General features: G+C 43.7%; 1 protein-coding gene across 2 annotated transcripts in view; it reads left to right on the top strand.

Annotated features, from left to right (window-relative positions):
- Nucleotides 1–17534: 17534 nt before the first annotated feature.
- The window catches only part of GOLGA3 (golgin A3), a 29212-nt gene continuing 20311 nt past the window's right edge, over nucleotides 17535–26435 (top strand). The window contains exons 1-5 of one of the 2 annotated variants that reach the window (XM_068412594.1): nucleotides 17535–17591; nucleotides 19508–19866; nucleotides 23211–23369; nucleotides 24364–24476; nucleotides 24964–25655. In XM_068412594.1, the coding sequence (XP_068268695.1) occupies nucleotides 19734–19866; nucleotides 23211–23369; nucleotides 24364–24476; nucleotides 24964–25655 (1097 nt within the window). In that variant the 5' untranslated portion in view covers nucleotides 17535–17591; nucleotides 19508–19733. Of the gene's footprint in view, nucleotides 17592–19507; nucleotides 19867–23210; nucleotides 23493–24363; nucleotides 24477–24963; nucleotides 25656–26435 lie in introns of both variants that reach the window. The other variant, XM_068412593.1, reaches the window with a different exon arrangement.

Below are 26435 nucleotides of genomic sequence, written 5' to 3'. Positions count from 1 at the left end.
TGGGGAAAAGGAAAGTCACAAAAACCCAAACACGGGCACTCTGACAACCACCAGGCACAGCGACGCACTCCAGTTTCTGTGGAGAACAAGAGACCTCCTCATTGAACTCCAGAGATGCAATGCCTCTTTCTCCTTACAAAAAAATGCTTGTTCTCAGAGACACAAACAGGGGCTGTTTTCCGAACAATCACCCATGGAACAGCGCGGCTTTCCATAGCATGATCAGTAGTATATGCAGCCTGGGCATACATTGTAACTTGACATTTTGTACTTGCCCTTGGAGCAACCAGAGGAAAGGCAGCCTCATGCTCTTTGGGAAAAACTCATGCTGCTTTTGGGAGCTTTAGGTGAGAAGCAAAACCAGTTTGTCCTTATTAGGCCAGAGATGCCAACCTACACTGTAGTTATGAGCAATGGGCATAATTTTCTGCAGTAGCCACAGATATTTTGAGTACCTGATGCAAGGTTCCTATGTAAGGTTATGAATGACGATCACGCAGCTCGGGGTGCAGGGCTTTGCTGGCTAATTTGGCTTGCCTCCTTCTGCAGACAAAAGCCAGAGTTGTTTCCCGCAGAGGGAAATTCAGAGCAGGAGCCAGAGATGGTCTTAACAGCCCTCTGAAAGAATATCTCCCCCTCTCAGCAAAGGTAGGACTTTAGGAGGCTTACTGGCTAACTCATCTACTTAAAGCACCACAGGTGAAATCTCAGTATATTGAAAAGACGATAAAATCATTCTTGCTCCTTTTCCCCATATCATCAATATGGAGAAGTTTTAGTTCTCCCCTTTCAGTTCTTTAGGATTGAGCTGGATTCACCTACAAGCAGTCTTGCAAGTTAAAACTATGTAGGTCTGGCGAAGCAAAGTTCTCTCTCCTTACCCAGTTCATTCTTTGGTTTACACTTTCAAGGCTAGAAATTCTTAGGATGAATAGTTTTTCTCTGGGTGTGGCAGGATCCTGGCAGTTTATGGGTACTTTTGCTACCTGACAGTTTCTCAGGTTGAAATTACTACCCCAGGAGTAACCCTGGCACTCACTGATTACTCAGTAATTGTTGTATGCCAAGGTGCAGACATGCTCATAAAGTGGATAAAATATTGGTAGGAGTGTGAAATGCGGATAGAAACGCTCTGGAAGAGACCTAAGCCAAGGCACAGGACTAATTTCTAATTTTTTCTTTAATTTAATTGATACTCTTGCATCCAGGTGCTTTTACTAGAAATTTCACTGCAGCCTCACATTGCAATATTAATTTCCTTCTTCTCATCTCGGTCTGAAAGGGACAAAAGCTAGCTTGTTTTTCTATGAAATGATTTGAAAAATCTATTTGAAATATGCAAATCCAGTGCTTGGAAAGACCAACTTGACTAGGCAGTGTTCCCGTGGGGACTATAACTACTATACTTGTAAAGTAGAGCTATTTTAAGCAGAAACCTGTCATTAGTATCTCATAAATTTATTGTGCTATGTTCATGCAACAAATGCAAGTGAGGCATGTCATTATGAGAGCAGCCTAAACATTGGTTTTTCCCTTTCACTTCAACATTAGCTTTTATGGCTATGGAGGCACGCAACATATCTAAGATAACATCCACCAGGGACTGCTAGAATTCACACCAACAACCAGCTTTTTCTTGTGGACTTTTCAGACTAATCCTTGGAGAGGAAAAAAAAGAGCTAACTCTTGGGACTGGACACTCAACAGACAGAGATTCTCCAACAAAGATGCAAGATGCCACATCAAATAAGATCCTACATCTATACAAAGCTTTTTTTTTTTTTTTCTAGAAAATACCCTCATTCAAACATACAAAAAAATGTAAAGCTTTAGAAAGAGAAACAAAGGCATCATTTAGAGTGTCTCCTCAGGCAAATAATCATGAATATGATGGGACCATCGTAAATAAAATTAAAGCAGTATAATGAAGAGTTCAAGATGCCATGGTCATTTGCTTCAGGGTTTTAATAGGTCAGCATAGGTCTTTTTTCTACTAGAGCAAGTTCTCATTAACAAAGTGTACACAACACACCATAGAAAAAATTAACAGTAAACGATAGGGTTGGTGGGAATTGACAGGGGTGATGAGGGAGTTTCCAGAAGATCAATCTGGTTTTCATTTTCTATAAATTGAACAGGCCAAAGCAGCTCAAATTAAAGAGTAGAAAACATGGTTAGATCGTTTGAACTGCTTGGTAACCAGGCGAAATATATAACAAAACAAAAGCTATAGCACTGCAGTAAAAGCTTGCTTGTAGAGTTCAGTATAAAAGTCCAATGAGCAAGTTATGTATGTTCATAGGAATCTGTAAAACTAGTGTTCCCAAATTAATGTTATATATATATAACCTCCCAAATATGTGGGGGAGATTTAAATAATGAAATCCACATGCAGTTTAGGTGCCCAAAAACGCTTTGTTTTGTTTTGAAAGTACCAGAAACAGGAGAAAGGGAAACAGAAAGGCAATTCCATGCAAATTTTGCTGGCCTCTTCCCAGGAAATAAATTTAGATCTTTAAAGGCAAACAAAACACACACATATATGTCTAAACTGGCCTCCCAAAAAAGAGAGCTGTTTGTGCTTGGATTTCCAGCTGCATGACCCTATTGTTTCATCCAGACACGTCAGATGTTTCACATGTTGGAAGTCTATTGTACAAACATATGGAGAAGGAAACATTCCACATGTGAAAGCCAAAACCTGCAAATATTCTGTATCGCCACTAGCACACTGCAGAGCTGTTCCTGCAACTCTTTGGGAACCAGGTGGTTGTTTCACTAAATGTCGCTAGCGAAGTGAGAGGGCTTATGCAGAAGATGTGGATAGTGATTCCTTAAAAAGCAAAGGAAAACCCTCTCCCTTTCATGTAATATTTTTAACTAGGCTTCTAAACGAGCCATTGCTACAGCTGAGGCTGGCCATTCAGAGGTCTGGTCTGGTCTGAACGCACACCCTTAGTTTTGGATGGCATACAAACAGCAGCACTTTTCCCCACCTTGATGTTCCAGGATTAGTCTCCTCTTGTGCACTCTGCAAAGGGAAATTTCCAAGACTCCGCCTTTGCCAGGATTTCAGAGAGCAGGATGCTTGTAAATTGTACTTTACTGCCTACACATAAGGAGAGACCATGAGGGCACAGCAGGGAGGGTGTGGGAGAAAGCAGAAAAAAGTATCACAGATACTGCAGCCAGAGGAAAAACTAAGCACTGGGTTTGTTGTTACAGGGTCCCAACCAGTGAGCCGTTTATTTTTCCAAATAAATCTGCTTTGCAGACATCCTTTCTTCTTCCCCATTCAAGTTTCAACCAGGAAACCTGGAATAAGTTACTGTTGATTTTAGAGGCAAATCAAAGTGTTCAGCCTGCTAAGCTTGCATTTAAAGTTAGTCTTGATGAGCAACTCCTTGGGGCTCTTGTATTATCTGAATACAAGAGGTCTTGGATTCACCTGAACTGCCCACCCATGCAGGAAGACACAGGGATGGGCAACCTGGGCTTCAAGCCCTTTTAAGTCAAATTTTAAGTCAAATCTAGAAAAAAAAATCCCTTTAATAAAAACTTAAACAGTCATTCAAAACAGTAGAATATTTACTAACCAAGGCCAGGAGAGGGCTGGACTTAGGCAGAACAAGTGGATTAGATCTCCCATTGCTAGTCCCAGTTTAAGTATGGTACAGAGCACGCACGCCCTCCTTGGAAAGGCAGAGCAATCATCTTTCCAGGATTTGAATCAGGTTGGACTTTCAGAGGCATTTCATCCCAGATGTCCTGTGTTCAGGAAGCTGTCCTTATTAGCATCCTTGGCACCCAACCCTTGCTACAGTCCTGCTACTCCTTAACAGAATAATGAAACACAAACACTACAGAAATGGATCATAAGAGATGAGTGAAGTTTCAAAAGTCCCTTTTTCAGAGCTGACAGCAGTTCTGAATGGAGGCTTGTACCAGCCCATTTTGTTTAGGTGGTTTGATGTTGCAACCTGGCTGCTAATATAAAGAAGAATAATAAAATACTGGATGAAAATGAGATAGCACAGCAGGTTATGGCTTGCATGTGGCAAATTTGCTTTTGTTTTGCCAGTTTGAACACCACCCACCCCTGCTTTATATTGAAGTGTAATGGTGCTGCTTGTACTCCCCCAGGACCAAGGATTTCACATAATTTAATAGTTTCTGTAATTAGATATTTGTGAAACTCTGAAATCCTCTGATGAAAGGTGCTGTAAAAGTATTACCAACTCTTCTACCATGAAAGGACTCCACCCAAACCCAAATACAGATGTTGTCCTCAATGTACATCATTACTAATCCAAGCCAGCAGTACTTATGGCCTGACTTAAATCCTCCTGAAGTCCCACATGACTTCTGTGAGCTCCACTAGGGCCCCAAGAACTCTAGAAAGGAAATACAGGCAAATGAGCCTTTTCTCCTCTCAAAATTGGAACCTCCTTTTCATTGGCAATGACATGAGTAAGGATGTTCAAAATGAACCATGTGCTGCTGAGAGCTTGTAAGAGGAATCATAATGTTCTTAAATTGAGTTTGAGAATTAAGGCTGCCACTAAGGCTTTTCCCTACTGCTGTATAATTGTTCCACATATTAATGCAAGACCCTATAGTGCCCTGTTCCTACTCCACCCTCCTCCTGCCGTGGATTTGTACAAGTAGAAAAGGATTGTTTTCCTGTTTATTACTTCCCATACTCAAGGAAGTATCTATCCACTAAGTTGAATATTTATTATTTATTATTCATAGACCTGAGGTATCAGTGCATAGACTGACCTTGTAATAATAATAATTGTGTGTAAAGGGAAGAGTTACTATACCAGACCTGGTCTAGCTACACTACTGCTGAGTAGCCACTCTCTGGTACCAAACACACCACAAGTTCTTTTTTTAAGAAGAAAGGGAGGCAGGAAGAAGGAGACTTGAAGATTTTACCACCATTCCTGGTCTTTCATGCAAAGAAGCAGATGGGGAGAATAGTAATTCGTTGTTGGTTATCACAGGAAAGTTTGTTTGTTTGTTTTTAAACCAGTGCAACAGGATTGTTTGCTTCAACCTAATTAGATAGTAAAGAAACAAAAATTACTTCAGTGTTTTCATCCCAAGGATGGTTGGCTTCTCTAGTGGTACTGCATTCTTTTAGCTCCCTCTGCATAAAGATTACCCACATCGTTCCAGAAATCTGCCACTGGCTTACTTCTCTTACCTTGGCTGCTGCTTCCATCACTGGCCTTGGCAAACGAGAGAATTATGGTTCAGCTCTACAAAGAGAGAGTCCCATGTGCTGTGCAGGACTTGAGGCCAGCCTCATCCATCTTCTCTGCTTTCAGCTTCTTCAGTGCTTCAGTAATTAGAATTATCAGGACTGAAACACTGTGGACATTATTGCTGCTTAGTGTGAAGCTAACAAGAGAGCGCCAAATTTACAACATTCTGGCCAGACAGAGAATCAAAAAAAAGTTACAAATCACTGCCCAGTTCCAGGGATACGTACTCTAGGATCTTATTTCGCCAGAGACTCCACGTGAACTTTCGCCTCTAGGAGAAATCTGCCTGCATTTTTCTAATTGAAATACCAGTCAGACCAGTGGCAGGATGCAAACTAACACGCATGAAAAATAAAGGTTCAATGACCCAAATCAATTATGTTTTAAGGGCACTGCTCTGGACTCAGTAGGAAATATTTTAAACAGGAAAAAGAACTAAATAGGATCATTCTTGAAATGACCTGGAAATGAGACAGAAATTTGGTAAAGAAGAAGTTCAATGCAAGCCAGTTTTATGTACCAACTGTAGTGGATTAAAAAAAAAAAAACAAAAAACAAAAAACAACAAAACAAAACAAGCCCAGATATTTCCTAGACTCAAATAATGTTTCAGACTTAGGGGTACTAAAGTGAACAGTGCAATAAAACAAAGCAATTCTCATGCCTTCCTTGATCACAGGCAGCGTAACACAGTTTATTTCCAGACATTAAAAATATCAGTTTATAGCAATCCTGAAACTGTATCTTTATTAAAATAGGACAACCTGCAGGTGCTCTGTACAGAACAAAAACAATAATTTAAAGCAAAAGCAACTTCTGAAGATCAGAACCAGCTACTGTGGCTGGATTTTTATTTTTAAGCACATATGCATAAGCTACGGAGAAACAGCTCTACCGCTTCAGGATATATGAATATAGCTGCTCCGCAAACTGGTCAAACATCCAAACTCTCTGCACAATAAATATCTGCCAAGGTACATCATAAACGCCATAGGAAGCGGCAATGGCAATTAATCAAGATATAAAGAAAATAGGAAAGACCTATCATTTGTCTACTCCTAAAGCACAGAGTACTTTCACACACAGTGAAGAGATTAATAGGTATTAAGCTCATTGCCAACAAAACTTTCAGATGCTTTGAAGGTGCCTGATTTGTCCAATAAAGCAAAAGCTACCTGGACCTAAAATCCCATTGAAGTGTTACTAAAATAACCCCCACACCTGGCAGCAGCTGGGATTGGAACCAGATGTGCAGTACATCTGGTAAAGAACGGGGCTGCCACTAGCAGACACTGAGCCATTTAAGGGATGTACTTTTTCAGTCCACCATTTGTCTGGAGAGCCTTGATAAGAGTTTTATATTTTGCCTCCACTTTTCTTAAGGCAGAGATTGACCAGTAACAGACCTATTGTGTGTCAATTCAAAACATTTGAGAATTTCCACATCCCCCCCCACCCCAATCAGAAGTGCATATTTTGCTGCTCCAGTTGCATAATTTACTGATTCAGCTGCATGCTTGGTTGATCTGGCAGGAGACTAGTACAGTAGTTGAGATTCTGGATACATTGCCAATTGTGCAGCGTGCTTTGTTGATCAGGGCCGTAGAATTTAATAGCTGAAATTTCATACACTTTACTAATCAGGCCACATTCTTTGCTAATTGAGGTGCATATTTTAGTAGTTGATTTTTTTTTAATCCTTCACTGATCTTGGGAAGGATCCTGCTCCCTCTGAAACCAGCAGGAATTTTGCCCTAGTCCTCACTGGGAGCAGGACTAAGACTTTCACTAGAGGGTCTAGGATTGCCAAGATTTCTTCTCTTAAAAGGAACAAGAAAGGCTTGATTTTTTCTTTAAGCCAGCAAATGAACAGAAGAATACCACATGAAGGATGGCACTGGCATAGAGACCTCCTCCATAGGGATTTGATTAAACAGATAATATTTTATGAACATACAGAGACATAAGTTTGACTATGTTATTCTTTCATCAAGCTTACATTCTTCCTTCAGGATAAACAAGCCACTTATCTGCACATCTTGTTCCATCTGATACCGGCACACAGGAGGAAACATCATACACCCTATCTTCAAATTTTCTTTCATTTGATCTAACTCCTATTTTTATATTGCTGTAGTACTCAGTGAGGGATTCCAGAGAGAGCTCTGCTTTGCCACAAAACATGTTTCAAACATCCACGCTACCCCACAGCATCCCAAAGCTCCCCAACTCTGACTGGCAGAGACCACCTGCCTGGATGAAAAGAACAATTCAGTTTCCTCTACCTCATGCAGATTTGCCCTTTCCAAGGGAGGTTCTGTTATGGTTTTATATTGTTAACTCTAAGCCAGAAGACAATTCATTTCTCATAAATCTTTGAACACCTTTTTTCAACTGCTAAATTGAACTACATTTGAACCACCAACTTAGAGTGGGATGTGTATTTTTTTACTAGCATAGCAACGCTATCAGAACGTAGCCAAAAAAGATAAAAATAATGAAGCCTATGCAGCATAGTGCAGTCCTTGATGAGTGAGGAGTAAGTGCAACTTACTCAAAAAAATAACGAAAACAGAGAGCAAGAGATGTACACTCACGTCTGTTTGCACAAACAGATTTCACTGTCACATTTAGGAAGATAAGCAATAGAAAATGCCTAAGATTTATTCTGCAAATTAAATTGTCCAGTATGTTAAGAGACTATAGACAACATGTGATCAAAAGAATAATTGACACGGCAAGAAGTCAAGTCTGGAAAAGTATGCAGGAGGCTGTTACTTCTTTGTTAAGGAGGGAATTTCTTTTCTACAGTGCTCTTGGTCAATACTTCAGTTCAGATACTGCCTGACAGAAAATCAAACAGTCCTGATTTCAGAGTTAGAGAACAATAGAAGTTAGCTCAGAAACATAGAAAAAATAAAAATCAAGCAAAAATTCTACAGCTTGCTGATGCATTGTGTCCCACCATCACGACTAGCACCCAAAGACACACCACATGGATAATACTTGGTCCAGCTCATGACTGTACAGGCAAAGTTAGGACAAAGCTAGCACAGGAAGGATGTAATAACGTAGGGCAGCAAGCAAGTTATGTAGTTTAATAAGAGAAGTATGCAGCTGGATGAGAGAGTTGTTCATTTCTAGTAACAAACCCAACAGGAGAGGGTAAGCTTGCAGGTTACGTGATGCAATTCTCAGTTAAAAGAGAAACAAAAGACAAAACTCCACAACTGTACAATTCAATAGATTTAAGTGTGCACCTTGTAAAGTTAATACTTAGTACAGAGTATATATACTTCTTAATTAAGCCAGAAAAGTGGCTTAATTAAGAAGTTCTCACTGTAGCTATCTTCACTAGGATACCAGAGCGAGATAAAACATCTTTGTTTCAACCACAGTGTCATTGCTGTGTCCGTACGTGCTGTGGCAGGGAGTTGGTGTATCAGGCAGAATTACAATGCTGTTTTCCACCAGGGAAAGCAACCCCCCACCTTTTTTCTTTATATATATATACACACACACACACATATAACAAAAGACATAAATGTATGGAATATTATTTTCTTATAGTGTAGTGGCTCATGTTTTATAGATCTGAGAATCTCTACGAGAAGTGTCAAATCTTGCTCCTGTCAGGGTCCACAGGAAAAGTCCCACTCACTTCAGCAGGACCAGGACTGCTTACCCTTCCCAAAGGACAGAGCAACTGTTTGCTCTGCAGCTGCTCCTAGTTGTGGGGTTCTCTGTGCTTCCTCATCTGCCTTTTCATCACTGCTCTGGTTCACCCAGTGGCTCCCAGCCTATGCCAAGATCCCTGCCCTGAGAGCTGTAGCTGTCATTTGCACTGTTTACCTGCTCCCCATACTACAGACGAGGTGCACATGACCGGAGAACGTGGGGACAGTAATAGGGCATAAGGTGGTTGGTTTGGGCTCCTTCTGCCAGGCTACCCCTCGTTAGGGATGCCTTCGGGCAAGTGCTCTGATTTCTGCTGGAAATGCTGCTCTATCGGTTTCCACGGGACTTGCGCCGGATTTCGGGTCTGCCTGTTTCGAAGCGGAGAGGGTGATCCAGAGACAGACGCAGCACCGTGTCTCCCGGTGCCTTTGGGACTCCGAGGCGAGGCACCAGCCAGCCCTAAAGAGGCGCACCCAAACCCCGCCGCCGAGCGGGCAGGGGCCGGGGGGAGCCGGCGGGCCCAGGCAAAGGGGCAGCGCAGCCGCCCCCGCCCCGGCAGCCCCGCTGCATCCCTCCTCTCGGGAGACGCGGCGCATCCTTCGTCCCGGGAGCACCCCTGCATCCCTCTTCCCGGGACTCCCAGTACCTCTGCTGCATCACTCGTCCCGGGACTCCCGGTACCTCCCTAGCCCCGGCAGATCTCCCTCCCTCCCCGATGCACGCCGAGCCCCGGGGCACCCCCTCCCCGTCGTGTTTGCCGTTGTCCGCGCCGCGCCGGGCGCCCGGTGCTGGCGGGGTCGGGCGGGGGCCGCCCGGTGCCGCGGGGTTACCTTGCCTCCCGCCCCGCCGAGGCAGAGCGCCGCGGCGGCCGCCGCCGCCAGGACGAGCCCCGCGCCGGGGAAGCTCCGGCCCATGGCGCGGGGCGCTGCTCCGTGCCGAGCCGTGCTGCGCCGAGCCGAGCGGAGCTGCGCGCTGTCGAGCCGTGCCGTGCTGAGCCGTGTCCCGAGCGGGCGCCGCTGACAGCGACCCCCCGAGCCCGGCCTCCCCGCCCCTCGCCCCCTCCCCCGGCCGCTCCCGGCCCCTGCCCTCCCCCGGGGGGTCACCTGCGGCGCGGAGCTCGGCGGGGAGCGGGCGAGGCGCCGCGGGAGCGGAGGGGGTCGGGCGGCCGCGGGGCTCCGCGGGCTGGAGGGGAGCGGAGGTGCCTGGTCCGAGCCCCCAGCTGCAAGCGGGGTCAGAGCGCGGTGCCCAGGGCTGTGTCCGCTCCGGGCTTGGGAACGGCCGGGGGTGGAGGCAGCCCAGCCGCTCGGAGCAGCCTGCTTGAGCGGGCTCCTGCGGGAGAAGTGTCTCCTGCTGTGCGGTGGGGAGATGGGTGTTGGTGTCCTGGCAGCAGCGAGGGCAGCTGCCCGGGGCAGCGTACCCGGCCGGTGCTGCGGTCCCCCGCCAGACCCTGGAGCTCAGTCAGGAGGGTGAATTATCAGAGTAATGGGAAATAGGAAAAGGACTCAGGTCTTTCCAAGGAGGAAAAGTCACCCCAGCTTCATCTGAGCACGGAGCAAGGGACAGGGAAGGAACACTGCTGGGCACCCTGGGGAGCCCAAAGAGAAGGAGCTGCACAAAAACTAGCGGTCAGGGTACAGCAGCCACTTAACCTTTCTGGAGATCATGGGAGGGTGGGGGACACTCCTCATTTCTAAGGCAGCTTTCTGGTTTCCCACGAAACCGTCTCCTGTACTCCATCCAGTCACACCACATGCTGCAATGAGTGTCAGGCAGCCCCATAGTCCCCAGCAACCAAAAATTATTCTGTCCTTGCAGCTGGCAGCGAACATACATTGCTAGCTGCAGTTAATTCTTCTGTTCAGTAGGAAGATGTGCAATAATCTATTTTAAAAGTAGTTGACAAATTCTGTGGTTTTACACTTGGAGCTGCTTTTTTTTTTGTAGCTCAGTTACCCCCTCACAGAAAGCAGCGCAAGGAGTCCACAGAGATCCAGCTCTAACTGTCTGGCATGGGAGGGGAATCTGCCAAGTGGCAGGCTGTTACAGGATTTCTTACACCTTTCCCAGAAGATTCTTGTGCTGGCCACTACTGGAAAAGGGACAATGGACTAGCCAGGTTGTTGGGCTGTGCTGACATCCCAGTTCCTGAATTCTTCTTTCCCAAGGAGCAAAGACACCTGGTTTTCAGAGGGCAACATAATCAATGGAAAAAAAAATGGCTAATACCTTCAGCTGGTGTCCCAGTGGGTGCACGTAATAAGCATGAAGTTGGAGGACTGATATCTAAGAAAACTATTTTTTTGTCATAAATGCATGAATGTACTTTGTATTTGACTTTCCACAGTGTCTTTTCATTGGGTAAATCGGAACTAATGTCTTCGATTTATACTTTGTAATGAAAGCGGGAGAGGCTGGGCACCGGCACCGAGGCAGCAGTCTTGCGTTGAATGCACGCTGACACTGAGCTCGTGTGTAACCCAGGGCCATTCACCTGCTCTATGGGTTTGATGTCCTGTCGCTTGACTCCCAAAGAGGTGAAACAGATATATCCATGTAATCCTTGCAGTGCTTGTGAGATGAAGCTGCCTGTTATCCTTTATTGTACAAACTGAGGACACTTAAAAAAGTAGCGACATGATTAGCCCAAGGCTGAGAGGGAATCAGGGACAGGACTCCAACTGCTGCCTCCCTGGGAAATTTGCATTTGCTAATGTAGAAATATCCCTTCGATGGAAGGGCACATAAGGAACATCTTGATAGCTTAATTGGGTTGTTTATCCTTCTTGCACTGAAGGCAGAAGATGCAAATAATTGTGTGGCCAATTCCTATTTCACCCTTTTCTTTTCAGGGCAAATTCCATGTAAATGGTATTCCTAGGCTATGACCTTGTCAGTTATTTACTGTGATTGCTCATGTTCAAATTTACATTTTGCTCCTCCTGGGTAATATTTCTTTGAGTTACCTGTCAACTGAAAAAGCATATATAACTACATTATATCTATTCTGAATAAACACATAACCCAGGACACTTGGCACCTCTGGCAGGAGGGTTTTTTGAGAGGGAAGGGCTTTTTCCAAGCAGAACACTTCTGCCCAAAGGGCAGTCTGGTCTCTGTAGCATAGCGCTGTGGTGCATTGCTTTTCTTAACACTCACACTTAAATCTCAGGGTGATGACACCATAAATGCACTTTAAGCTTCGAAAAATCCCTGAAACAAGAAATCTACTTTTTTCCACATGAGGCTCAGTGTGACAGAAGTAAATACAGAGATTCCATCTGCTGTTTCCTTATGCTAATACACAGTTGTTGAGGACTTAAGTCAAGGACTAGCTGGCAGAAAAGAGTATTCAAAAAGTGATTCTTTTCTTCACTTGGACAGGGCTGGAATAATAATATAAAAATATCTAAATGAAAGAGAGAGAACATGCCCAAGTCTAGCAATGCAGCTTTCTTTTTAAGGATCTTACATCCCTGTTATTTGGATTCCTTGCCAGGGGTCATCTGAGTGCAGGCACCCGTAATCCTTTCGAGGCAAAGAGGCTGCTGTGTGGGCTGTGCTGCTGTTCCAAGCTGTAGACCTTCAGCGTGTAGCACAGACACATATGTATGCTGATTTCTTATGTTTGTGTTTACTCCATTCTTGGCCTAGCAAATCCTGTCACTATATCTTTGTTCCCTTATCTCAGCATCCCTCTGCTAGCAGGACCTGGCCACTTCATCGCTATGGTTTAGCAATGACTCAGCATCCAGAATTCAGGATCAAACTTACAGCAGCCTGCTAGTAAGTGTTTTCAGCTCAGATTGGTGACCCTTTCAAGCCGTAGTTTTTATGAAGATTATGTTTTATATTTATGAGCTCCCTTTGTGAGCAGGCAGTGAGGCTTTGTACAGGCATGGACAACTTCCCACACCAGGCACCATGGAAGACTAGGTCCAAAAGGCATCTAACTGAAGGAAAAAGCCATGAAGCCAGGCTTGCAGGCAGTGCACTGAGCATGCAAGTGGGGCTTCTAATGCCCCTTGCAGGGAACATCTAGTTGGTGAGCTGACTTCCGACGGTGTCTGGCCCAGCTGCTCATTAGACAGCCATGCAAGGCAGCTGGAGGTAGACCAGTGACAGATTTACCAGAAGGATCAAGAAAGGACAGAAGGGTAAAAGGGACTTTGCTTCTTACCTACTCTTTATTCCCTATCTTACACTCTCCACAGCTCCACCTCTTATATAACTGCCCCACAGCCCAGATCAGAGTTGTACCCCATTCCTGTTGTGCATCAGGAAGGGCAGATGCAGGTGCAGCTGTGCACATCCCTGAACAGACAAGGCCAAGCCTCTCCACAGTTGCTGAGATGCCTTTGAGAAAGTAAATGTCCTGTTCTGTGCGTCGGGCTCCCTGTTGAAAAATTCAAGGTTTCCATGTTCTTTTAGCAAGTCCTTCTGAGGACTGGCCCATGTTACCTACTGTACTGTGCCATTTTGAGGGCTCTTGAAATGCTGAAGCAAGCACTACATTTCAGGGGAACAGTGACATTTATGAAGTTAGTGGATAGACTTGTGTGTGTAATGGCAGCACTTTCTTAACCAGTAGCCCCAGGCTGGGAAAGTAATTTCCAGGAAAAAAAAAAGTAGAAACTTACTGCTTCCAGGCTGGCAGCAAAAATCATTTATTGTGGGAAAGCTAAGCTTCAAACCACTAAAAAGCAGTAATTTCCATCCACTCTCCCTCTCTCTCCCTCTCTCCCTCTCTCTCTCTCACACAGATACATGGAAAGAGAACTTTCTGAATTAATTTCTTTAAATATGTTAGGCATCCTGATACCAAAACTAACCCTCCTCACCCAGGGAGGCTACAGTGAAATGTCCCACAGAAATGAATGCAGCTCTTAGCAGTTTCTGTTTTTCAAAACAGCCGGTGTGACCAAACTGAATCCAGCCTTAAACAGGAGGAGGGCATTGGCAAGATACTTCCAGTAACAAGGCTTTAAATCTTAGTTTATTCTCTGTATGCAAGAGTTCTCATCTGCAAACCTTCTGGTTACACAATGCGGCTTTTTATGCTTTCCCAGCCTTCTCTTATGTAGAGGTTGATTAAATCCATTCTGAGCTATGTTGTTATATCAGACACGCCACAGTTACATCTGAGTGTCTCCTCTGTTTATAGAAATGAGTCAGGAAAATAACACTTTAAATACTTATCCATGCTAGAACAGACACGCTAAAAATTGCTTATGTAGAATGCTGTATAAATGTTTCACATATATAAATAAAATTTATAAGTAAATAAAATATATAAATAAAATATTAAGGCAGCCTTTAATAAAGCACATTTCTGAAGACCTAGATTCTAGTTCCATAGTCTGTATTTAACACAAAATTATTTTTTTCCTCAGTGGCTGTGAGAGGAGAGCTGGATGCCTGAGACTGATTGCAGTCTGCCAGTAATAGAGCTATTTATATGTGGTTAGCACAGGTTTCTTTTTTAATGAAGTTTTTGCAGACTGAGTGACACCAAATAATAGAAATACGTAAGCAGAAAAACATGGAATAAGCACAGGGAATTGGAACATGCTGTTGTCAGCGGTTAGAGAACAAGATCTTTGCTGAGGAAATATTTAGAAAAACATGTTTGTAGCTATAATAGCTGTAACTGGAAAGCACCACGCATGGGTTTTGTGCTGTGCAGAGAGTGCCACCCTCTGCTTCTGCAGAGTATGGAGCCTTGCTCTCCTACCTGACTCTTCCTCTTTCTCTAGGGCAATTCTCACACACACACAGCGAGTTAGAAAAATACACTGCTGGGTAGGTAACTCTGCAAATGGTCTGTCATTCCCTGTTAATTTTAATTGTTAGCTCAGCGTTTTAATTTGGCATTATATTTTTTTTTTTTTTTTTTGGTCAGAGCCAAGATTAATAAATTTGACTTCCCCTTTTAGGGGCAAGGCCCTGTGGGTTCCTGAAAAAGACAATTCCTATTAAGGTCTGAGAGAACTTACTTGGAGAGAAGGCGGCACGACAGCTCCTGCAGGCAGCCTAGTTGCAGGGCAAAAGAATGCTACGGCTGGCTGTGGTTAAAGGACTCGTGGTACCTTCTGATTTTTATATTTGAAGAATAAAAGAGTGCTCTGCAAGTGGAACTTGAATAGACTTTGGGATAAGCCATGGGCTCTTTCTCTGCTGGAGACAGAGGCTGCAGTTTACACAAACAAGTCTCCGGCAAATTTACATGAATCCCTGCACTTAAAGGCCTCATTTCTGCTAGTCCTTGACAATTTTTCTGGCTTTTTAAACAACTACCACGACATTCCCCTGTTGTGCTAAAACTTATGTTACTGATGATAGGTATCTTTCACTATGAAGGATTCTCTTTCTTGTTCTAGCAGCCTGTTTAAGCCTGCTGCAGCTTTGTGACACGCTTGGGTGGCAGTCTCTAAACGAGTAGTTATTCCTGTCACTGGGGGGCTTGGTGCCATGTGGCAGACTAATAAGTGAAAAAGAGATACTTTGGAGCTTTACCCAAGCAATAAATTGTCCTAGAGAGATGGGATCAAAGTCAAGAAGCAAACACAGACAAATACTCCAACTGAACAGCTGTGTTAGTGACTCAACAGTTCTTAATTTGAGTTCTCTGCGGGAGGCAAAACTCCAACTTTTTATATTCTTAAAAGAAAATCAAAGCAACAGATTGAACGAAGATTAGGCATTCAAGTCTTCCTCACCATATTGTCTTTGACATCTTCTGTGGAAGAGTATCCAGCGAAGGTCACTAGTAAAAAAATTTGACACACTCATTCATACACGCGAGTTCTCTGAGATTCCTCTCAAATCTCAGCAGAGGCTCATTCTGTTAACGTCACTTTCCACTCAGCTCTCCTTCACTCATACAAACCCCACATATGGTTTACGAGCTCAATGCCGAACATGTGCATCCAGCCAAGAAGGTCAAACTTCAGTTCACATTGGTACCAAGCCACAGCTTGGGATTGCCCACTTGTACAGGCAGATAGCGCAGCAGAGTAACAGGAGGCTGCTGTTCTCCACATCCAAATACACTTTCTCCAGATACCTGCGCACATCCCTTACTGAGGGTGTGTTCGTGAATTTGTGAACAGTAGAAGGTGTTTCATTCAGTAGAGTCTCTAAGATTGCACTGAGTCACACTACACAGTCCTTCTTGATCACGCTCATCTCATCTTTCATCTATCTTTGGTCACCTGGCTTGGTAGCCTCTCTCAGATCCATGCATGCCTGCACTTCCACTTGCAAATAGTCCTCTTCCTGAATTAGTTTGTAAAGTAATGTTCTCTTCCAAATCGCGCCTCGAGGGACACCTCTGGATAATACGAGCAAGAAAACACCCAGTCACTGTCATCAGCAGTCTGTCAGGAGCTTGGTTAACAGGTTTGCAATTTAAACAATTTAGACTCACTGATGTATGTTTCTGACTTGTTGAACAGCCTCATGTCTTCCTAGAGAAACAGCTTAGTGGGTTCATGTTCATATTAAGGATTATTTGCAAAGGTTAATAAAAGAGGAGTAACTGGAAAAGCTGACTGTTTACCCGGCAAGTATATTTAGGGTGACAACATGATGTTAGAAGGCATTTTCATTATGAAAATAAAAACGTTCAGAGTTTTCTGAATGGTGGGGGCAGTGATGGGACCTTTCACAGAGATGTCTGGTTTTCCATACCCGTTTACTAAACAACATTCTGGTCCATACGGAGACTCTAGCAAGGTTAGGAGTAAAATCTACCCAACCAATACTCTCCAGCAACACCCAAACAATCCCAATGTAACAAATTACTATACTGATGGAAAAATCTACAAAAACAAAAACCACCAATGTAAGTGTAGGAGACAAGAGTTGTGTGAAATACCACTCCGATGCATCAGTTCCCAGTACCCCAGACAACTTCTGGGATGCCCAATGCCAAGAAGATGCTGAAAACTTTAAGGATTGATTTATGAGGAAAGGGCCATCAGGAACGCTGGAAACATGACATTAACAGGACAGGTCATTGAACTCCCTTGACCCTAATCCACTAAATGGCAACATTAACGCAGGAACGTGAATGAACCAGAAAACAAAGGCTGCGAGGGGCGCACTGCTTTTATACACAGATTTAATTTTAATTCATGAAAGTCGGCTGCCGGCCTCGGGGTCCTGCACGCAGGCCGGAGCAAGCCGGTAAGTCCCCCTCGGCCGGTCTGGCCCTGCCCCGCCGCGGGCTCCTCTCAGAGGACCCACGGCCCCGCCGCTCCCCGCCCGGCGCTGAAGCAAGCCCGGCCCTGGCGGCGGGCGCCCCGGCGAGGAAAGCCGCGCCCACTCCCTCCGCTCCCGGAAGAGTCCGTCTGGAAAAGCCGCCGCCTCGCCAGCGGGCCTGGCGGCATCGGCCGCCTCCCCGGCTGCGCCAGGCCGCCGCGGCTGCCTGCCGAGGGGTGCGGGGCCTGGCTGTGCGGGGGCGGCGCGGCCGCGGGGCGCAGGAGGCCGCGCCGGGTCCGGCCCGGCCCTCAGCGGCGGCGGCGCCCGGCTGGCGGGGGAGGGAGAACCGCGTTGCACCGGCGCGCCCTCCCCGCCCCTTCCCGGCGGAGGCAGCGCCACGTCTCGGGCAGGAGCCGGGCGCCAGGCGGTCGGACCCAGGTCTGCGGGGTCTCGTCGGGAAGGGCGGGGGCGGCGGGGCGCGGGGGCGGCTGAGGCGCGGCGCCCGCCATGGGGCGGCTGGAGGCGGCCGGGCGCTGCTTCAGGCCGGGAGGGCGCGTTCGGGGCTGCCCTCTCTCCCCGCGGCCTGCCGGGGTGCAGGGAGCGGCCCGGCCCGGCCCGGCCCGGCTCCGCGGGCTGCGGCCCCGGGCCGCCGGGTGCCTCTGCCGGCGCCCCAGAGAGGTGCCCCGGCCCCTACCCAGGGACCCTTCGGGCGTGTCTCGCCAGGCCGCTCCCTCGGTCTGGGACCGGGCTCCGTTGCCCTCCTTGTTATTGGTGTTTTAAACAAAATCGGTGGTTTTCGTACAGCTCCTTTCCCAGAGAGGTTGTTGCTGGGTTCCCGTGGTGTGCGTACATCTCGGGGTGTATGTGTCTGCCTGGGCTCAACACAGAGATACAAAAGGACTTTGAAGCCAAAATACTGTAACCTTTAATTTTGGGAATGGGTTGGGGTTGCACAGGAGAAAGCTATTCTTCATGATAATATTAACAGGCGTTGTATGACAAGGATAACAAACCATGTAATGTTGGCTGGGTTTTGCCAAGGTGCAAGCAGTCTAAATTGTCCTTGCCTTTGGTCTGTAATTCCTCTTTGTGACCTGTCGTGCAGTATCTATTTGCTGTACAACGGCTGTTCTGCCAGAAGTTTTGTTGTAAGCTTTATTATACAGAAAAGCTTTTACAATCAGTAACAAATTACAGTGAAGGTATTAATCTTTCTGTTTGGTGGAGGTTTTTCTTTTAGTAGTGTGCTCCAGGTTTCTGGCTCCTTCACAGCTCACCTGTGTAATTGTCTAGTCCTGTGTATCCTGAGCTGTTAGCAGCTTCAGTAGTGTTTTGGAGGTGACTGGTGGTGTTGCTGGGTGAGCCAGGGCAGTTTGGTACAGTCGCAGTTACACAAGTCCTCTCTGGAGATATGGAAGGAATGTTGCTCAAAATGTTTGTGTTCATGTAAAAATGCAATGAAAATATCCCTGACTTGACATTCTCCCAACAACCGCTTTTTTTTTTTACTGGGGATTTCTTATGTTTCTTTGGTAAACAGGAACCATAACATTTGGTAATCTGAATTCAGCTGTCACTAACTATTTGAACAAAAGTTAAATACTTGAAGTGGCTGTGTACAACCCCTTCTGTCACATTGTATTAGTTGTCTGGGTCTATACCCAAAGGTAAGATCTGAATGCCTGGAGAATTATTTACAAATTCTATAAACTGTGTTTGGAAATCCTCCTCTTGACTCGCCATAGAAGGCGGCGTTGAACTGCAGTCCAGGCCATGTTCTGACTGCCAACCCGTGCTGTAATTAGTAGTTCAGGCTCTCTATGGTGACACATACTGGTTGCTCTGCAGACAAGTAAACAGTAATGATGTAATTTAGTTTAAAAAAATTAAATCTGAATTCCATACTACATTCTAACTAAAGTTATTGAAACTTAAATGGCAGGAGGTCCTTGAAATGAAATATATGGTATGAAAGTCTAGACTGTAATTTACAGAGCAAAATGCTACTCTGAATACTGGCTCGCTTATTAAAGGACAGGCCAAAGAGGCATTTCCATTAAAAGGGACAGTGATGTTAAATAAGTTGTCTGGCTGAATATTATCTTGCTGCATCATTACTTTGGTGTATCAGTGCTACTAAAGAAAAAGTGCTAATAAAAAAGCTGTTAAGTAGATCACTTGTTAATCACAACAGCTGGATACTTGGTTGTATTTCATTGTATCTGTTATTACCCCATGTCCTGGTTCTGTGTTGAAGTTGGGCTGGTGGGTAATCTGTGAGCACTTCTTGCTTTTTAACTCGTATTTTCTAAGGTCTAAGAAATGTTTGTAAATTTATTACATTTTGTTTCTAGACTATGCAACTCCTTGGTGATTACAGCTTCGTCTGTGAGCTGTTTTCATGATCTCCTGGAATTATCGTCTGCCAGTTGCACACCAACAGCTGTAAAGCTCAGAACTGTGCTCCTCTGTAACATCTTGATGCTGTTGTTGCTGATGGAGAGAAACAGGACTTGGTAGTTCACTTGGCAGCAAATTATTTGGGAGAAAAACTTTCCGGGGATCTGGATTGTTTTTACCATGGACTCCTCATCTGTCCAGCAGGACGTTCACCTGGAGAGCAGAAGCAGTAATGGGACCCCTAGCAGATCTGAAGAACTTCTGGGTTGTAAAGCCAAGTCAGATTTGCCAATTACGACAGATGAAATTAACAGTAAGTTACTTCATATGCACTGAATCATTTCGTAGTCTTACCTGGTCTTCTCTACAACTGCCTATTTTGTTGTTCAGGTGATGCTGAAGGACTTTTTTCCTTGAGGTCAGGAATTCTCTGTACAGCAGTTTTAAGCAAGTTTGGTGAAGGCTGTGGCTCTGTGTATGGCAAAACTGTCTTTTGTTTTGAAACTGATTCTTTCAAAACAAAACCAAACTATTAACTTAAGTACTATTGGCTATCAGTTGAGTATGTGCTGCTCAGCATATTAACTCTGTCTTCTGAAAGTGTTTCCAAGAGTAGATACCTAAAATTCACTAAAACTGATAGTTCTGAAATGATTGTTGTGGAGTAAGCTCGTGACTGGAGTACTTAACTCTGGAAAAAGACATTTTCCTAATAAATTAAATTGATTAGGCAAAAATAAAAATGCACTCAAAAAGTTTCTCTGAACTTCCATTTATGGAAGAGAGATTCTGGCGTGTACTCCCCAAATTATCTCAAAATAACGTTTATATGTAGACAAGCTCTATAATAAAATCATCCTGCAGCTGTTTACAAGAAACTTAAGAGAGTGCTGATCTGAGTCGATTATAGAATCAGACTTAGGTTGGAATGGACCTCTGTGGGTCGTCTAGTCCAACCTCATGCACAGAGCAGACCTAGCTTTGAAGCTAGATTGGGTTGCTCAGGGCCTTGTCCTGTTGAATTCTGAAAACTTCCAGAGAGGGAGGTTCGACAGCCTCTCTGCCCATTCCAGTATTTAACTGCTTTCGTTGTGAAAAATCTTTTCCTTGTAATGAATTGAAATCTCCAGGGTTTCCACTATGGTTATCTAAGGATATGTTGGTATATAAGGATATGGTGGTAGATGGGTGGAGGGAGTGTAGATACATGGAAGTGTGCAGGTTACTTACGTAAAAGGAGGTGATCATGTGATGAGGTTGTTAGCCTTCTGCCCTCCTCGTGCCGTGGATTTGTCATCTTGTCACAGGCAAGAAAGTGGAGGCCTGAGACTTTATTTGCATTTCTTACGTTGCCCATTATCAGACTGGCAGAATGTAGTTATGTGATGATTCATCTTTTATGAAGAGGTCACACTTCCTTGTCTTCTCCTCTCTTGGACATCGTCCAGACAATTGAATTGTGGCTTACAAATAGGTAGTGTGTCTTTCTGCTGTTTTCAGTCCAATTGCATCTCCTCCCCCATTGTTCTAAGGAGACTGCAGTTGTGTTGACACTACTGCTATTAAATTACTTTAGTTCAAGGCAGCATTTAGATTGTCTCGTGGCCTCAGGAAGTTGCCAGGAAACCATTTCTCCAGAATATTGCTCCACCATCTGTTTTATATATGTATACCCCTCACAGCTGTGAAGATAAAAATGTAAATAACGTATAAACCTGATGCAGTAATAGCCGGAGTTTCTGAAAGATGGGCAGAAACAATATTTCTGAATGTGTGAGGTACCTTCTCATTTTTGGCTTCTTGTGGCTATTCTTAGCAGTGACTTCTCTTTTAAATTTAGTTTTGACAACCTCTTAGTTTTAAAATGCCTTAAACTCTGACTTAGGTTGGTTAGTCATTAAAAAAGCAGTCCTGTCCTCTGTCCTCCTTTGCATTCTTGTTGCACCCATCCCTTCCATCGTGCTTGCAAGTGATTTTGTGACCACATGATGAACTAAATCAGAGAACTGATTCAGGCTAAAATGGCCTGACAACGTTCTCTGCGTGACAAATAAGATACTCAAAAGTGTTTTAATTCAAATCTTAGAGAGCTGATGGGTTTTGGCAACCCAAGGCTGAAAACATATTTTTACCCACATTCAGTTTCCTCATTCAGTTTCTTCTGAGCTGGTTCACTGTACAAACATCTGTGGTGGCTTAAGGGAGGATGCACTGCAGAGGTGGGAACAAATGGTTAGGGGTGGAAATGTATCTTTCCCTCTTGAAATTACTGTGAAGTGAAATTTGACTGCACTTTAAAGGAAACCTTTTGCTTTCTTCAATAACAAAAGGGAAAACAATTAAAAAATCCTATCTTCCTACCTGTAACTTTTTCCCATATGGTTTATTTAATTTCAGGGTGGGCTTTAATGGTCACCACATCCATCAATGATAATAGCTTTATTTTTGAATTGTTTTGCTTTCAGAAGTTTGTAGTAATTCATTATATGGGGAGAAAAAAGTTTAACAGCAATATGTTAATGGGTTGGTCTAAATCAATAATTAAAGTTTTATTGAATTGTTGTAATCAACTTCCTGGCTACAGAATATTTCTGCATATGAATCTTGGAAACACCTAGTTTTGGGAGGATCTGTTTCTCAGTTTTGGTTTGTTGTTTATTTTTCCCCCCGCATCTTCTTTGAGCAGACTTTAAAAAAAACAAACTGCTTATTTAAGTCTGTAGCTCTGAGAGGAGGAGAAAATAGAAAGAGGAAACTTGATTTTTCCGCTTCCATATACTTTGTGATAATAAATGTTAAATATTTTCAAACATCTTTATGAAAAAATAATGAAATCTTCTATATTATTCCAATGAGTTCCACCAGTTACTCCAGTGATATATGGTCTGGGAATGAACAGAAAGACAGTGGCTATTTCAGTACCCTGCTCATTTGAGATCTATAATAATGCATTTAAAGTTAGATACACAGTTTTGTTGCAACAGCGGTTTCATAAATGCAAGTAGTCCCCAACTGAATGAAGTGGAAATGTGTGAGAAATCCAAAATACAAACCTGTGAAGTGTTGAACTAGTTTTGAAGATGTATTTTTCCTGGTGGAAAAGAAAAATATTGATACATGTGAGCTTTGCTGCTGTACTTTTGATGAGGATGTCCTATTTGAAAAAAGTAAACTCTGTTTGAAATTGAGAAACTCTGCTTGGCCCAGGCTGGAGGTCTGGATGGTGGGTGCTTTCTCCCCAGTGCCCAGCAGCATACCAAATAGCTGAATCATTCAGCACAGGCCCGCAGTTGCCGAGAATCTTATTTGTAGTAGGTTGCCACTCAGTGAGACACAGATCACATTGCTTACATTCAGTGTTTCATGCTTCTAAACCTAACGATTTAAAAACCCATGCGAGGTTTTGAAGATACTTTATGGTCACTTTTGAGGTCCTGCTTGAAGGCGATGTAGTAAAGCAAATGAAAGGTAATTGTTTGGGTCTTTTTAAATGGAGAATCAAAAGCCCTTTATAGAATTCCTCCTGTCAATTGCTGTCATTAGAAATTTCTGTATTCTTACAGTCTCAAGGCAATAGTGGTAGCATTGTATTTGGGTGGAGGTGTAAAAATAAATGGGGTGGCTTACAGTGTAGCTCAGTGAAACTTTCTTTTCCAGCTACCAGTATTAACACCAACGAAGTGCCAAATGAAGAGGGAAGCCTGGAGAAAAACAGCAAAGTGGACGCCTACCAGAATGGGCCAGAGTCGCTCTTCCCTGACTCTCCTGTATCTTTTGACCCCACCAGCAATGCACAGGGTCAAGAGTCGTCCTCAGGTGTGACTGGTTTCCATGAAAGCCTAAGGAAGTCTCAGGGAACTAGTGCTGAGGGCATAGTTCTTAGGAAAGAAGCTTTGCAGTCTCTCAAACTAAGTCTTCCCATGCAAGAAACTGAATTGTGTAAGCATCTGTTTACGGTGGCGCCCCTGCTTTCTCTTGCTGCGTAAAGCTTTTTACTCTGAGCCTGTCTCTAGAATCCTATAACATCATTTAAGCTTGGACTAAACTTCATTTTTGCAGTAAGCTTTTACTTTGAACTACAATTCATTTTCTTTCAGTAAACCACCCTCTGCTGCAGCTAAGACACATGCCTTACCATTTAAAAATTGTTCTTACGCTGGAGGGGAATTTATGCTTTCTGGGGCTGAAGCTATTCTAATCTTCTTGATTATTAGGAGTAACAGGTAACATAAAAAAAAAGTCAGAACAGCAGAACCAGGTGATTTTAAGCTAGCAATAAAGGGGGAAAGAGAAGAGCAATAAAGGGGAGAGAAAGGGGAAGCCTTTATATTAAGCTGTCTAATGCTGCAGGAGTATTCTGAAATAATGTTTTTAAAAAGGCTTACTATGAGAAAGACTTAATGTGAGTTAGCAAAAAGAAAGAAAATGTATCTAGGGAACATCTTTCCCTGACCTGTAGGGAATGAGTGGACTGCATAGTTTTATAATTTCAGTACTGTCAGAAGTGCTGGATGGGTGAGATTAAATGATAGCAATAGTTTTCTTCTTGCTGTATAATCTCTTGTCATCTATATGTGGAGGAACTACAGCATTTCCAAACTGAGCAATGGAAATAGACAGGCTTTATCAATGCTTACACAAGGATATATTAGAAGAGGGTGTTCTGAGGTGCATGCCAATGGCCTTTCCTTGCGTTCCTTGCTTAAGCATGAAGCATGTTGCTGGTGGTAGAAGGGGCTTTTTCCTTTTGCATCAGATTTGCCTGTGTTGGAGTTTTCTGTTTGACTGTGAAGATACCTTTCACTTACAGGCTCAGCAGAGTCTTCACTCCCGTTGGAGAAAGAAGAACAAATAAGACTTCAAGCAAGAAGACGGCTAGAAGAACAGCTCAAACAATATAGAGTGAAAAGGCATCAAGAAAGAGTGAGTACCACACAACAGACCTTCTAGATTCAGTGTGTTGTTGAGAAGCTTGAAAACTTTATCCTTTCTGTGCTCTAAATTACCGTTTTCTTGCCTTTAAATGTTCAGTAGTTTTCTCAAATGTGAGGAAGCATTTTTTTCTTCTGGACATGCAAAATTTGTTTCTCTGTTACCTCATTGGTAACGTACTCAAAATAGGGGGGCAAAAAAACGAACCCAAAACTTAAGTAACCTGTATCTTCAATTTTTTCTATATATTTCAGTTAGCTTTTGGAGTCTATCTTGATCATTTTCAGCATGCAGTTACTGAGCCTTGATGGAGTTGATTGCTGATGTAATTTACCTTGTTTATGAAATGATGCATATATTTAAATATTAATGTAAAAGTGTAGAGCTTTACTTATGAACTTATACATCAAAATAAGTCTTTGATGCTAGTTTGAATGTAACATTCTGAAATTTATCATTGACTCTTTGCGTCTTCTAGTCTAATCAGTCTACATCCAAAAACCGGCCCTCCAGCACCCTAGATCCTGAGCTGATGTTAAATCCAGAAATCTTGCCAAGAGCTAGCACTGTAGCAATGACAAAAGAATATTCCTTTTTGCGGACCAGTGTCCCCAGGGGGCCAAAACTGGGTAGCTTGGGACTTCCAGCATCCTCAAAAGATAGAAGAAGTTCAAAATCTAAGCCCAGTAAGATCCGGTCCTTGGCTGACTACAGAACTGAAGATTCAGACTCTAGAAGTGCTACTGGGAATTCTGTGGCTACTGATTTATCTGGTGGGACTCTGAAGCAAAGCAGAAGCGGTCCAGCGTCAGTTGTTTCTGAGATTAGTCTACCCTCTGACACAGATGATCGAATAGAGAATTCCTCCTTGGCAGGAGATAGCGTTTCAGAGATTGATGGGAGTGAAGTGGGAATGAGGCTGGATGGAAATGAGAGTGACAGCTCTACCTACAGCAGCGTGTCAGGAAGAGGGCTGTATAACAATTTACAGAATGCAGAAGACAAACGGGGTATTCCGTATACAATAAATGGTCAGAAGATACATCCCGATGCAATGGGGCAATTTCCTTCCATCAGTGAGGTGCTACAGGCTGCAGCAGTGGAGCATCAAGCCCAAGAGCAAGAAGATAATGGGGAAGTACGTAGTAGGAGAGACAGTATTTCGAGCAGGTAAGACAGATCACCATACTGTGAGGCCATTATTAGGCATTATACTTTCTTGGAATAGGCAGCCTGTTACTCTTACCTCCTAACTTTGGATCCAGTTTTAACTTCATTGTGATCAAATCTGTTGTTAACTTACAGATTCTAAAAGAAACTGAAGGGTCACCTGAGTACCTATTTACTAAGTATATCTTTAGAAAAAGATATCTTTGCCACTGACAGTGTGTTTTAAATGTTCTACTAGCAGCTGCTTCTCTCTCTGTTTGCTTGGGAAGCAGGCATTCATTCACTGAATCACTGATGTGGCATTGGTCTTTAAAGTCTGAAAGTGTAGACCTAACTGACTCAGTGATATTTATTATTGTTCTTTTCCTGATCTATGCACATACCTACCTTTCAGACCTCAAATAGTTATGAAATGCCAAGAGCCTTGTCATAGATACTCCTATCCTCTTCAGCCCTTACAGAATGAGATTTACTTGGTCTCACAAGCTTATGCGTAGATGGTAGGTGTTAAACTGTGATTTAGCAAGCGAGCGGATGACTGGTGAAGCCCTTAACAATGCAGTTGTGTTTTTTTATCAGTTGTCTGCAGATGCATATTTTATACATGTTAACGTTGAAAGCACCTTTTTTCCCTTTGGAATAAAGTGTAATGCCCCGAGATGTTAAGGTAAAATCAGTTGTTGACAATTACTCCAGCTTAGACTTAATTATTACAGTAACGAGAGAGAGGAGATGATGTTGCCCTTTTTCTCGAGACTCCTTGGCTGTACATCAGGGAAG

Source organism: Nyctibius grandis, chromosome 14 (assembly GCF_013368605.1).
Source record: "Nyctibius grandis isolate bNycGra1 chromosome 14, bNycGra1.pri, whole genome shotgun sequence".
Lineage (NCBI taxonomy): Eukaryota > Metazoa > Chordata > Aves > Nyctibiiformes > Nyctibiidae > Nyctibius > Nyctibius grandis.
Note: the sequence above shows the minus strand (reverse complement) of the source record. Positions and strands in the feature narration are given on the sequence as shown.